Genomic DNA, 15194 nt, shown 5'->3' on the forward strand with positions numbered 1-15194 from the left:
CTAAAATATTGGACATTGTGACTACTTTATGGTCTGAAAGCAGCCTAAACTCATTATCTTCTTTCTACTCAGGATGTTAGAAGATGGTTCTCTGGAATAACGGCCAATGTCATCAGTCAAGAACAACATCCTCAAAAGCATCTGGGAGGGAGAATGTTGCATATCTGTTATTCCCTGTTTACTTCTTGGCTGTTTGTATGTGGGGAGGTGCAACTTACCCAGATAGATGAAAATGTGTCTGTACTTAAACAAAGTCCTGTTATTTCTCTAAATGTAGATAATTAATTGCGCTGATGCAGTTTAAAAATGTTTATGATCCTATATACTTGTGTACAGTACATTCTTTAGGGATCACTCAAACAAAATAAAGAAGCGTTTATCCAGTGTTCTGTGTGTGTCAGCTGTTTCTCCACTAGTTGTTTGGGCATGGACACATTCAATGAAAGACAGGGTGAGTGTGTGGGCTGAGAGCCCCTCATCATGTATTCCATATCATTGAATGCTATTCACCATCTCATTTAATTTTCACCAATTCATTGAGAATTTTCAAATTGAGAATTTATTTTGAACATCTTAATCTGATACCAATACCCCAAAATGCTTCTCTTCTTTGATATGGGGTATATTTGCACTTCTCATAGCCAAGACCACCCTTTTTGGCACTACAGGGCTTTTGTCTAGAGGGCTTTGTGCCTTCCGCTCTGCTGCCACTAACCCTTAAAATGGTAATGCTAATGCTGTCCACTCTCTAATCTACTTTTTTTTGTAATGCATGGAGATGTACGATAAAAGGTATACTGGTTGTCTGCTGGTTAAGAATCAGGCCAGCAAACCAAAAGGTTTACTTTACCTTTTATTGGTTACCTAAAAAATCTAGCACTGAATCAGAAACTTTTCCACAACTTAAGTACCTCTGTCTAGTCACTATTGGCAAGTTAAAAGGATAGTTTACACAAAAATGAAAATTCTCACATTAAAGGAATAGTTCATCCCAAAATTAAAATTCTCTCATCATTTATTCACCTTCATGCCATCCTAGATGTGTATGACATACTTACTTCTGCTGAACACAAACAACAATTTTTAAAAGATCATCTCAGCTTCGTTGATTCATTCAATAGTCGCATTTCCACTCTCAAGCCAAATGAGGGAGTGCTAGTGTGTGCCAGGCCAGTTGTCTTCCCACTGTTACTTCCGGGACTTCATCATGCCTCCTCTGGGCCAATGGCCAACGGCCTTTGGCTGGCATATTAACCTTGGGCCAAACAAGGCCAACTGGGGATTGAGGCAGCATCAAAATCAAAGGCAGAGTTTCAGCTCAGAGGTTTCAGCACCAAGATAGGCGAACTTGGTTCGAGAAAAATGAAAAAAATTGCGGGCACAGTACAAATCCGTTAAAATGCACAATGGACAAAGCAGTGCCCACAGGAAGAACTTTTCATGGTTCGAGATCATGGGTGGTGTGCTGGGACATCGTCCCGCTGTTAGTGGAGAGACCACTTGGGACACCATGGCAGTTACAGTCAGTGAGTTGTCAATACTAACTTATCTTGCTAGATAACTTATGTTTACATATGACATAAACTCGATATTCAAGATAACTAGAAAACAAGTTAGCTCAGCTTGAGCTTCCCTCTTGCTTGTGAAATGGGCGGCATAATAAGGGCGGGTTTTACGGCATCGCTGTTGGGCTATTACCTGATGGTTGAAACGCAGATAGATTTTGGTATCAAGGCTCGACGTCTGAGGCTACTGGCCACCGCTGGACAACTTATAGCCCTTACTCACACTGGGCCGATAGTGGAAAAGCACCTAATCAAGTGAATGGTGGTCAGAATGTTGAAGGTCCAAACTGCATATAAAGGCAGCATAAAAGTAATCCATTCGACTCCAGCTGTTAAATCCATATATTCAAAAGCGATATGATAGGTGTGGATGAGAAACAGATCAATATTTAAGTAATTTTTACTACAGATCTACACTTTCAACAGCCCTCCATTGTGTGATCATGAGAGGACCAAGTTTTCTTTTTGCCAATTTGCCACCTACTGGGCAGAATAAAGAAAAAGGGAGGGATAAAGCAAAGGAAAAGAATAAACAAATCATATTAGCTCAAACGCCCAGCAGGTGGCAATATGCAAGAAAAATGTGAATCTGCAAAAAACAGTAGAAGAACTCTCGTGAACATGCATAGGCGGAATGTGAGAAAGTAGATTTACAGTAAAAAAATGTTTTTATTTAAATATGAATCTGTTTCTCACCCACACCTATATATCACTTCAGAAGACATGGATTTAACCACTGGAGTCTTATGGATTACTTTTATAATACCTTAATGTCCTTTTTGGAGCTTCAAAGATCTGTCCACCATTCACTACCACACATATAAATAAACAAACAAAAACTAATATTTGAGATAATCAAACATATCAAAATCAACAAACAAAGGGAAAGAAAGAAATCTACAAATAACAGAATCCACAATTACTACCACAATGAATCTTTGCGCAAACCCACAGAGCATGGGCTTTGTCTCCATCCTCCAACTGAAATCGCCAGCAGGTAGGCGTGTCTTTTAAACCAAATCTAAACAATCTAGAGGGAGTCCAGTAGAAACAATACAAAATCTTAAACTGAACAAGGCATACCCTTGCATCCCTAGACATATTTTTTTTATCTCTCCCCTTTTTCTCCCCAATTTAGAATGCCCAATTTCCAACCTCAGTTGCCTCCAAGTCTGAGACCATCAATCTGCGCATCTTATCACGTGGCTTGTTCAGTGCGTTACCACGGAGACATAACACATACGGAGGCTTTAAGCTATTCTCCACGGCATCCACGCACAACTCACCGTGCACCCCACCAAGCGCGAACCACATTATAGAACTCTTTAAAGGCATTATTAATATCAATGGCAGAGGTAAAAATGTCAACATCAGCAGAACTTACTGAGGGAATGGTAGAAAAAGACTCTCTCTGCTTTATATATCTAGCCCAGGGGTTCTCAACCTTTTTTGAACAAACGCCCCCCCTGACCTCTTCATGATCCTCTTAACGCCCCACCCCCTAAAAAAAAAACAAAAAAAACAAAAACACTCCAGAAATACTATTACAGCCAAACAATTGCAACACTGATACCTGAAGCCTGAGTTTTTGGTAAAAAATAAAAACTGAAACAGAAGTTTCTTATTGTATTTAAACTACATGTAAAAGCCTCAAGTTGAGTAATATTGTTTTGGAAAAAAATGCAAAATCACATGGATTGTTTGAAAGGTATTGCAAATGTATTTAGAAATTCAAACAAATTCAGGCTCACACACAAATTTTTTGAAGATGAACCAATCACGTGAACAATAACGTAACTAACCTAAATGGCCAATGAAAAAGCAGCGGTCGTTTGCGCACTCAATTAGGCAATATATACTAGGCTTCAAATTTGAATAGCCTACAAACGGTCATGTGATTTCAAATGACGAACAAAGACGACAACAGCTCGGCCACCTGAACTGAACCGAAGAAAAAACGACGTCAAAAACAGCCACTTTTTTTTTATTAATTACGGTCATTAGTGTGAGCCCTGAGCACTAATTATGCGCCTAATTATGTATTCCGCGTTATGTACAGAAAAAGCCGGTGAAAGCGTGCCTCTATTTTGCGCTGAAAATTCTCCGCCTCTTAAAAGCATGTGTAACTTAGAAGCGGCTCTCCTGGCATATCCTCCTGGTGAAGTGGCAGCAGTAATCAGAGCAAGACGAAGACATAGGCTAAGGAGAAGAGCTGAAAAGACTTTTGCGCAGGCCACCTGTTGAGTACCTCTGAGTAATGCCCCCCATTTGTGCCTGAGCGCCCCCCTCTCTGCTGCCTCGTTCACACCGCCCCCCAACACTGTCCAAACGCCCCCTACGGGGCGGTACCGCCCCCGTTGAGAAACGCTGATCTAGCCAAAAGCATCCCTGCTTTGTCCCCCAACTGAAAGTATGACTGTCTTTCTCTGAATAACTAAACCTCCACTTTCCATGACAAAATAGTATTATATCTGTATTTCAATCTGGTCAATTCTCTGAGGCCATCAGATGACATTTGGTGCTTCAGCTCTGCCTCTGCACTTTTAATATTCCCTTCCAACTCCACGAGTTCTCGTGCTTTGGATTTTTTGATGAATGAGGCATAGTGTATGATCTGACCCCTAAGAACCACCTTAAGTGCCTCCCAAGCCACACTCACAGATAATACTGAGGACCAGTTGATCTCCATATAAACATTGAATTCAGTCTTTAACATTTGTTGTAATTCAGGATTTTGCAAAAGAGATACACCAGGGTGTGATCTGAGACTAAAATTTTTCCAATTGAGCTATCAACAACAGATGAAATGAGGGACTTATTTAAAAAAAATCTATTCTAGAATAAATCTTATGGACTGATGAAAAAAATGTATAGTCCCTACCAGATGGGTTTAAAAGTTTCCAAATATCTGTAAGACCAAGATTTTTACACATCCTATGAAGCATCAGTGTTGCTCTAAGGGGCTTTCACACTTTTGCTTCACTATGATCAAGGACTGAGTCCATCAGTAGATTAAAGTCTCCTCCCAATATTATATCATGAGGGGTGCCAGCAACATCCCTTCAAGATCTATAAAAAAGCTCTGATCATCAGTGTTAGGTGCATAAATATTTACCAATATCAACCGTTGCCCGTGAATTTCTGCTAAAACAATACTGACTCTTCCTAATTTATCTTTAGTCTGTTTGAGACATTTGCATTTTAGATGTTTTCTTATCAATGTAATGACTCCCCTGCTCTTACTTGAGCAAGCACTAAAGAAAAAATGTCCACCCCATATCTTTAATAATTTTGAGACATTTGAATTGTAGATGCTTACTTATCAATGTAATGACTCCCCTATTCTTTCTTGAGCTAGCACTAAAGAAAATATGTCCACCCCATATCTTCCCAAAACGTTCGGCTTCCCGCGGGGAAAGATGCATTTCTTGAAGAAACATAATATCATATTTCTTACGTTTAAGAAAATAAATAACCTTCCTTCTTTTTATGGGGTGCCCCAACCCATTCACATTCCACATGGAGAGAGACAATCCACACATTTGACATTTTTACATATTATAAAAAAAATTATTGTGTGTCAAAAATAAAATTATATTCCTCGGACAGTCAAGTGAATGTTCACTGAGTTAGGCCCACTCGGCTATTACATGAGTGCAACAAATACCCTAATCACTCCAATGTTTTGCAAGAAATATTCCACAGAACAAACTCCAACCAATAGGAGGCATGAGCACAAAGAACATGCAGATTCATCCACAAACTGTCCCGAATGAGTATTATACCACAAAACAAACTCCAGCCGCTAGGCGGAACCAGCACAAAAACAAATAAAGAAGGCGCTTAGTTTCCTCGGACAGTCAAGTGAACGTTCAGTGAGTCAGGTCCACTCGGCTGCATAGAGTATCGCACAATGACTTACTCATTCCATTGACTTTATGAAGGTCATCGCTTGATGTGGGCATTTCATTATTTTGTGGCCATCCTTAGTATCTGTTCTCAATTTGGCCAGGAACATCAGTGCAAAAGTGACCTTCCACTGATGTAAGAGTTTCTTGCATTCCTTGAATCGATCACGTTTCTCTCTTGTCGAATTTGCAAAGTCTGGGAACAAGAAAATGTTGTGGCTCTTCCAAGAAAGCCTTCCTTTATACCTCACCTCATGTAACACGAGATCTTTATTGGATGATCTCAGAAATTTGGCCAGAATTGATCTTGGCCTGTCTCCCTCTGCAGATCTCCGAGCCAGAACCCTGTGAGCTTACTTGATTTCCAGCTTATGGCCTGTTATGTTGAGGAGACTCGGGAAGAGCCCGTCTAGGAATTTCACTGTATCTCGGCCTTCTTCGTCCTCAGGAATTCCAACAATTTGGAAGTTGTTTTGCCAGTTATGATTCTCAAGGTCTTCCAACTTTTCCCAGACACACTCCAAGTCTGTCTTGGTTGCTAGCAGATTAGCAGCTAATTCCCTGTCCGATGACTCCAGATAATCGAGCCGTTTCTCAACATTTGACACTCTTGTAACCATCTCAGTACATTTCAGCTCCATGGCAGTGATCGATCAACGTAATACAGCAAGATCCTCCAAGTCAGCAATGACCTTCGTCAGCATTGCCGTCATGTTCAACAGTTGACACTGAATCTTTTTCACTGCACTGGCCAAATTGAGTCCCGAGCTTTTGGCCTTTTGTGCGGGGTTTCAGCTTGACCACATAATGTGGTCATAACGTGTCTTTTAATGTCTCCAGAGCCTGAGGATTTTTAATTCTTTGACATATTGTCTTCCAAGAACAGTTAAGAATCAGAGTGTATAGAGACCGGTTTATGACATTAAAAGTATTAAAACTAGCAAAGTGCTTGCCATGCACACATCCGACCCTTGCACGGTGCCATGTGACTCCTCGCGCGTTGTCATCCCATCTTGCTCTTGAGAGGCGTTAGATGTGTGTGACCATTAATCCTATTTAATATCACCACAGGCCGATGATTTCATATTTTTCAACATCCTGCACAGTTTAACAATAAAAATTAAGTACATTTGAAGTAATGTTGATTGAAAGGATAATTGTATCAAAGTGTAGCCGAGAACACCACTAGGCTGCTTCCACTCACATAACATCACATGACTCCCCTATCTTTCTATTGTGGAATTATTTATTTAACTTGATGACAGGTGCATTTTCTTGGACCTCTGACTCAGTCAGCAACTGACAGCCCAAGACGATACTTCCAGGATGTTAAAGCAGGGTTTAGTGAGTATGAAAAATAAATATACAAATAAAAAGTATTTACTTATTTTTTTATATTTGTGTGTTGAATCTGAATATATTTGCTTGTAAGGTTTCACTGCAATGTAATACTGCAATCATATTCTCAGTTTTGGAGCAAGTGTGTGAAAGATTTGCAGTGGCTGAGGAACCAAGTGTTGGCCCCACTGACAGAGGAGTTTGTATTTCGAGCTTGCATGATTCCTATGTTGGTGCAATTCACTGGTCCAACTGTTGCAATCATAATCAGTCCGCTCTTCTTTGGCATGGGTATGTTGACAAAGCAAGATGGTAATATTTACTTATACCTCAGTGTTTGGAGCTTACACTGCCTTCATATTCATAAGGACAGATGAGTAGGATTGGGTATCGAGAACTGGTTCCATTTTAGAACCAGTTCCAAATTTCCAAGAACTGTGGATTCTATAAGATACCTTTTTTATATTTTGATTCCTCACTTCGGTTCCTAACTTTATTAATCATGCTCACCAGGTGAATGGCAGTGAGCATTTTACTGTCATATTGATCTGCCAGGACCTGCTACAAGGACCTAATTTCATTACGCACAAGCGCAGTTCATTAGTCTGAGTCTGACCACTGCAAACGCTGCAAAGTTTGGTTAAGCTACGCTAAAATTTATAACAACACCGCAAAACGCAACACCTGCAGTAAAAGGATTTCGTGCAAGGGAGGAAGCACCTCCAATATGATGAAGCATTTACTTCAACATGGTGTGAATCTAAAGGAATGCACTGTGCTTGCCGCACCATATACAGCTAATATTAGCAGTAGCATCTCACCCTCAGGTACAAAACAAAGATGAGCAGACATTCGCATGAGAATCATTGTATAAAATGTTGTTTTGTTGAGATTTTTTTGTTTAAAATAGAGATCAATAGAGTAATGATGTAATCGATACAATCTTTATTTGAAGAGCCAGAAACTCCATTCACTTTAGCCACGAAGGGGAAAATGAGCAAGGAGAAAGTGGATGAATGTCACCAGGTGTTGACAAGATTTGTGGTGAAGGGGTTACATCCTTTTGCTATGGTTGATTGTAAAATGCATTCTTGATTAGGTTCTCAGTTTTTCACAGCAATATCAATGGACATTAGCTTTGTTTGATATTCTCCTGTGTCTCATAGCACATCAGAATCAGAGCTAGTTAATAGAACATTATATTCCTCAGTAAACTATGATTCGGTAGGTGTAGCATTATAAGTGCAAATTTTCTCTGCAGGGAGATGATCAAGGCCCTAAATCCCAAATACAACCCACCCTCCAGGGATAGTCTGTCCAATCACTTGATACCAGCCTGGTACAACATAGAAAAATACAAAAATAAAATCAGATCTTGAAAAGGTCAGCAAAAATAGCAATTACCAGTGATTGCTGGACAAGCATTGGCCAGGACCATTACATTACAGTTACAGCACATTATGTCACTGAGGGAAAGATGAATCAGAAAGTCTTTAAAACAAAAGCTGTCTACAAAGCACAAACAAGGGCAGTGGTAGCAGAAGGAATTGGGAAAAACATGTATCCTTTCCTGTCAGACCTAGCCTTCTCATATATTTGTGTACAGGCCTCCTCTACCCCCAGTGAGAGGGTTTTTTCTACTGCTGGGGATACAGTTAGCCCAGAGAGGTCATGCATCCTTCCGGAGAAGGCAGACATGCTGATTTTTCTTCAAATAAATTGCTGACTTTGCATGGCAGACATTGTTGCTGCTTCCAATAGCTCTCTGTTACATATTTTGTTACATTCAATTTTTTGTGATATATTTACTTTAAAAGTCTGGTTTGTAATTGTTTTTGTTGATCATTCCTTATAAAACATTTTTTATATTAATTTGTATAAATGAAGGGGAACTGTCACAATTGGCAGTTTACTGGTTATAGCCTAAATGTGGCAAGAATAAAAGGTAGGCACATTTTTGTTCTTGAAGTATTTGCTCTTTTCAAAAATAAAAATATTATTGAAATCGGAACCAAGATTCTATAAGAACCGGATTCGATAACCAGAATCGGAACCGATAAAATTGAAACGATACCAACCCTACAGATGAGTAGCCATGACAAATATAAATACAACTCTTATGTAGTTTGCATCCAGTGGCGGCCCATGTATTTTAAGTCTAGGCCTTCAGTGTGATTCATGCAATTAAGAAAACACAGTTTCACAGTGAATAAGACATTGTATCATACATTAAATGGCAATCAACTAATAATACCAATTGACATTTTAAAAACATGCCCATGCACGAAAGCCAGAAACAAGGAGGTCTAATATGAAGAAAAAGCTCCAATAATATTTGCGATTTAATGTTGCTTGTAATAAATTTAGTTTCGTAAGGTTACATGGTTACTTTTCCAAACTTAATATGACATTAAGTGCTCCAGCTCTTGCTATAACAATGCAAAAAGCACTTACCAATTTGCTTGAAGTTAAAATCAGCCCTCCTTTCATGTTTAATTAATCAGTTGCACAATCATGCGGAACAACTTTCTTAATGGTGATGAGGCAGTGATGACAGCCATCTCCTAAGCAAGCTCTTACGCTCTTCGCTTTCAAATTACGTACATCGCTTAAAGCATGATTGCGGCACTCAAGGCCAGCTATAAGGCTTGGACTGGGACATATCCTAAAGACCACACCCACCAAGAACAAATAAATCAATCTCATTGGCTGATTAATCTGACAATCTGACTTTTGATGCCCATTTATTTGCACTGTTGAGGGATTCTGCAGAAAGGCCTGATAGGGTGGAGCTCAGAAACACGCGGTGCTTCAGCTAAGGAGCATGCGATTTGTGAAACAGCCGACACGCTTTGCTTATAAGCATTGAGGGATTAATTCTGATTGGATAAACTTGTTTTTTTGCTATTCATTGTAGATGAATTAGGAGAGGAAAACGATTGAAAATACATAGGCAAAAAGGTGAATGAGAATGAAAGGATGAAAAAATATGTATTTATTAGGTACGTTACGCCAGCAGAGAAGGCTTTGCTGGTCCTGAGAAATCGCCACAGCTTGCATCACACAATAGATTGTAATATCTTAATGTACACCATTAGGTCATTTGGTGGGGCCCGTGTTGTGCCACTTATTTTGCAACTGTACAGGTTTTCTGTCCATTTGCAACACCCGCAGAGGCCTATGATCCTGTTCTCCTGCCAGCTGGGTGTTCTGCTCTTCACCATCCTCCTCTTCCCTTTCACATATCCAGCTATCTATGGAATGACTCCCAGCTGTAGTCTACTGCTTACTGTACACCTCGCTCCGTCTGCCCCTGGCACTTCAACGTATACCTGGCTGGAAATGTATTTTAAAAGTCTAAAAGCAATGACATGACAAAGAGATCACACCCTGAGAGTAATCATTCTTTTATTAATGAATGTAATAAAATGAATGAAGCATGGCTATTTTCTAAGTGTAGATGCTAAGTTAATGACTGATTTTAAATTTCTTTGCTTTTTTGTGGTGACAGTTTTCAATTTGGGGTACTTATCAAGTTCTCATTCAGTCAATTGTTTTATTTTTCTTAACCATGCTTCAGCCCATTTTCCCCTTAAAAAATAATTTAAATACAGTTACCAGCTGTCATGTTGTTAAATTAAATCCAGATGTTATCCTGCATAGCAGATGAGATTTACCATTGGATTTTCAAAACACATTTCAGCATTCTCTGCCATGCACTCTAAAGTCAAAGACTGATTATATTTTTGGTATCATTGTATTTAAAGCTACACTATGTAACTTCTGGCCCTCTAGTGGTTGAAGCATAGAACTTCAAGTTACTTGCGGTGGAACATTGTTTTGGTAATTATGTGAGATGTGCTCTGGCTCTGTTCTTCTACACGGATGAATCTAATGGTTTGAGGAGAACCGGTGGTTTCATGGTTCTGATCATCTTATCAGATCGAATGTCACTAATGACAACAAAACTTGCCCCTCCCCTCAATAAATACATAAATAATAAAAGGAAGAAAAATATGCATATCAGAAAAATATGCCTTATGTAGGTAAGTGGCATATCTTCCGCTGTTGTTTTGACATATTGAAAACAATTGTTTTAAAATAAATAGTGCTACAAAAGTTAAGCAAAGATGACATTAGACATAACGATTGCTAGTCATATCAGATAAAGTCAAACAGTGTCAGACTATTACAATTTAGCTAGCAGACAAATAAACCATGGTATTAGAGATTAGAATTGTTACCAGCATAAAGTCCTTCCTCGAAATTTAAATTACCACTATCCATTATAAAATGCCCCAGTATGTGTGGATGTGGATATAGAGTGGATAACACTATCTAACAAACTACTGTACTACACTTTTCAAGGTTCAAGGTTTCTTTATTTTTAAACGGTTGATTCCCCAGAGGATTGCCTTTTTGAAATGTTGCTCATTTGTTGTGGCTATAAGGTTTCACCTTCAAACTACTACCACCCCTATCACCGCACATATACACACGCTGTAGTAGCTCCGGATGTTTTTTCTTTATTTATGGATATGACATACATTTGAAGTACATTACTCAGCAAAGAGATACATAGAGCTGAAAATACCTGAAAATCCTGGTGTTTTACTTTCTCAGGTGTTAGATCCTCAGTTATGCTAATACTATGGGGAATCTTGGCAAGACCCTTACAGATATTCTTGGAGCATAGATTTGCTGGAATTTACCAGCAACTTGAATCTCCCTGCAAACACCGTACTGGTTTAACTTTCTGCTCTAAATGTATAATTGTTTTATTTAATACAGTGTACTTTTTCCAAAGACATGCAAACTATAATAGTTAAACAGTGCAAAAACAGACATTCCCTTCAAGTACAAAAACAACATTTCCTGAGGTTTTGCCTTTGAAACTTTGAAGCTCAGATCATAGCACAAAGAAGTCTTCTATACGGTGACTCATGCCAAGTATGTATTTCTGTGGAATGTTGTTCTTTGAGAGTATTTGATTTCAAACCAGATGGTGGGCATCAAGCATGTGCTTACCAGCTGTCAGTCTTCCAACAGTGATTGCCAATCAATACTACAGGCTAATCAAAATGATTTAGTTTAAAAGTCCACAAAAAAACAAACAATGAGTTCGAGAGTGCCTGAAACTCTGAATACGTGTCAGCCGATCGACTCTTTTTCTCCTCTCTGTGTTTGGCGTGCTCAGAATGGTTCTGCTGAAGTAGACTGAGACTCCAGGAAAGTTTAATTCCAGAGTCCTCTTGAGGCCCAGTGGAAACCCACATGCAACTTATCTGGGAGCCGTAACAAGAGAAGCGCGGCGGGACACACAGGGCTGTCTGAGATTTATTACCATTCTCTAAACAGAACTGTTGCCCTCTGCTTCATCTGCACTGAGCCTCGAATAGAGGTTCGGGGCAGCAGCATGGAGTGAAGGAATTCAGAAGGGGAGTCAGTCTTGCCTCTCAATTTAAATTAAAAGGTTTCATTGAAAGTTATGTATGGACACTAGGTATTCAGAAAATGAAATTGTTTTACCAGAGAAGCCTCACCAAAAGTCCAGAATCTCTTACTTTAGGCAGTCAATGATTTTCTGTGATAAGTAACTGCCACCCTCAAGAACACTGGCTGACCATTAGCGTTTAGGGGCCCAATGTAATTCTAAGGGCAGTCATTGTGTTTTGATAATCTGAAGCCTACCCATGATATTTTGGCTCCCGGAATTATTATTTTTTTATTTTCTCCCAATTTGGAATGCCCAATTCCCAATGTCCTCGTGGTGGTGTAGTGACTCGCCTCAATCTGGGTGGTGGAGGACGAATCTCAGCTCCCTCCACATCTGAGACCTTCAACCATCTTATCACGTGGTTTGTTGAACACCTTACCGCAGAGATATAGCAAGTCTGGATGCTTCACGCCATCCACCGCGGCATCCACACACAACTCACCACGCACCCCACCGAGAGCGAACCACATTATAGTGATCACAAGGAGGTTACCCCTTGTGACTCTACCCTCCCTAACAGCCGGGCCAATTTTGTTGCTTTGGAGACCCGGCTGGAGTAGCTCAGCACGCCCTGGGATTCGAACTGGCAAACTTTTCCACTGAGCTACCCAGGCCCCCGGCTCCTGGAAATTTTGACCATATTTAATGCATTCACCATTCTCCTGTTTTATATTCATATATGTGTTTCATTGGCCTTATGTGAATATATGGTTTCCATTGGCAATGTAAATGTCAAAACCGTCAGTGCTGGTGAAAAATGGCATTAGTTGGTGGATTCTGAAACCAAATGTTGTTTTATTTTGTGCAAGAGTGATTTATCTGTCATTTTGTATCAAAGATGTTCTGTTTTTGTATTAACCATAAACTGCTATCAATGCCCACCACGAGAGTTGTCGACCAACTGAAACACACGGTGCAATTTTACAAAGTAAGAACTTTCCATTGAAAAAAACGTACTGTTTTAATTTTATGGAGAAATTGGATTAGAAGAATATTGGATTCAACGTCTGGGTGAGGTCAGTGGGCTGCCTTCATCAAGACAGCCAGAGATCATGGAAACACTGAGATTTACTTCACCTCATACATTTTTACATCATTTATATCATCCCTCTCTCCCTATTCCAGAACTTTTCACCTTTATTGGTTTCTTTTATAGCCCTTTAGCCTGCAAAATCTGGAATTTCTGATTATCTTTTTATTCGTTTCCCACCAGCACTCTCTTCTGGTTTAGACTTCTTGCTCTGTTTTTCCTCATAAGCATGTGTCATTTGGACTTTGGCTGAGTGTATGCTGTGTTTACTACCAAAGAGATTAGTTTTAATATATATTTATAGACCTGGGATCTCCAGTAATTGATTAATCAAGAATGGCATTCTTGCCAAATGTCCCTCCTATTCAGAATGTTTGGAAAGCCTGAAGACATGGACCGTGAACCTAGATTACTGATAAATACTGTTGCGCCATTTAAGCAATGTTCCTTGACTTCCCATGCCCATTCTCTCATGTGTGCAAGGAAATAGTGAGATACTGACCCAAGGGAATTGAATGTTATTTAGAAAGGCAACATTTTTCATCTTTAAAGACAACAAGGGGAATTTTTCAATGTAATGACAAGCTGGTTACAATTTCCTGGTGGTAAAACAGTTTTTGCTACAAATTTACACAGACCTTTAACGCTTTCATCTTCTCTGCTTCAATTGTATTTCTTTGTTTCCACTGTTATATCAAAGAGCGTCATATTGTTTAGAAAGTCTGTTCAGAAGTCCTGTTGTAGATGAAAAACAACACTCATCACAAGCGATCTAACTTGTTCCTGCATTTCCCTATCTTCTTATATTGAATATTATGAACAAAATTCCATTCATGGTTTCACAAACAGATCAAACATTTGAAGATTTCTACTGTGAAATAACATTGTCGCTAGACTTTACCAAGTCCTCTTCCTTCATGTTTTGAGACACGGATAACGGGAACTTGTTGAATCTTCTCTAAGATTTCTGTTGTTTGCCAGTGTTCTGGAGAGAAATTCAAGATTGAGACAGACTCAGGTGGAGTGGGCCTTCTGTAAAAATGTATACAGGGAGCGGGCTGTTTCTTGGCCAGCTCAGCGAGATGAGAAAGCCAGGGCAGTAATTGAGTAGCATTTTCTCAAGTTGAATTCTAGGGAATACATTCTCCTGAATTAGTTTGCCACATGGTCTTGACAAATAGTTTCAGTATGTCTAATGAATGATGAGCGGCTGGTGCCTCCTCCTCAGAGGCCGCTGCAGGGGAGAGCCTTGGCACTCGGAGTCAATAAACAAATGATGGAACCTATTAAATTCATACGCACATATTGAATGAGAGTTCAACACGACACCTTGTTTTTGTAAAGCTCATTATCATTGCTGGATGCCTCAAGGTAAAATGTGTCAAAGGTTTGTGCAAGGGAAAGGCTCTGCTGAAGGCCATAGCAAAGCAGATGGTTTTTCTCTCTTTTTAATTTCGTTTAATTTATCTTGGCATATCACGGCCGCCTGCTTAAAAATGGTCTACATCATTCAATGTACCATCACAAGCTTCCAGATTGTTCTCATTAACCCCTACACCTCTCCTGGTGGCCTTTACTGCTCTCCCTCTAAGGTCCAACTGTGTGTAGACAGATATATGTTATTGCATAATAGTAAGGTGGAAAATATAGCATGGGACTAGTTCTAAAATGTTACTAAATATTATGGAACTGCATAGGATGGCATATTAGTGGTGTAACCAAACACTAAGCCTACCAAAGCTATTACTCCAAAGGGACCTCAGAGATGCTGGGAGGACTTTAAGATCATAGACTAACTAGCAGACACCAAACACTTAAAGCTTCTGGCTTTTTGTTTTTCTTTTCAAAAGATGTTT

General features: G+C 39.5%; 1 protein-coding gene across 1 annotated transcript; it reads left to right on the plus strand.

Moving 5' to 3' along the window:
* Nucleotides 1–106: 106 nt before the first annotated feature.
* On the plus strand, nucleotides 107–14376 carry LOC127624892 (CAAX prenyl protease 2-like). Its single transcript, XM_052099840.1, is given in 8 exon segments — nucleotides 107–207; nucleotides 337–451; nucleotides 642–725; nucleotides 6739–6820; nucleotides 6935–7102; nucleotides 9910–9966; nucleotides 9969–10102; nucleotides 14320–14376. Coding segments are annotated over 8 exon segments (798 nt in total).
* Nucleotides 14377–15194: the final 818 nt, after the last annotated feature.

This window comes from Xyrauchen texanus, chromosome 31 (assembly GCF_025860055.1).
Source record: "Xyrauchen texanus isolate HMW12.3.18 chromosome 31, RBS_HiC_50CHRs, whole genome shotgun sequence".
Classification (NCBI taxonomy): Eukaryota; Metazoa; Chordata; class Actinopteri; order Cypriniformes; family Catostomidae; genus Xyrauchen; species Xyrauchen texanus.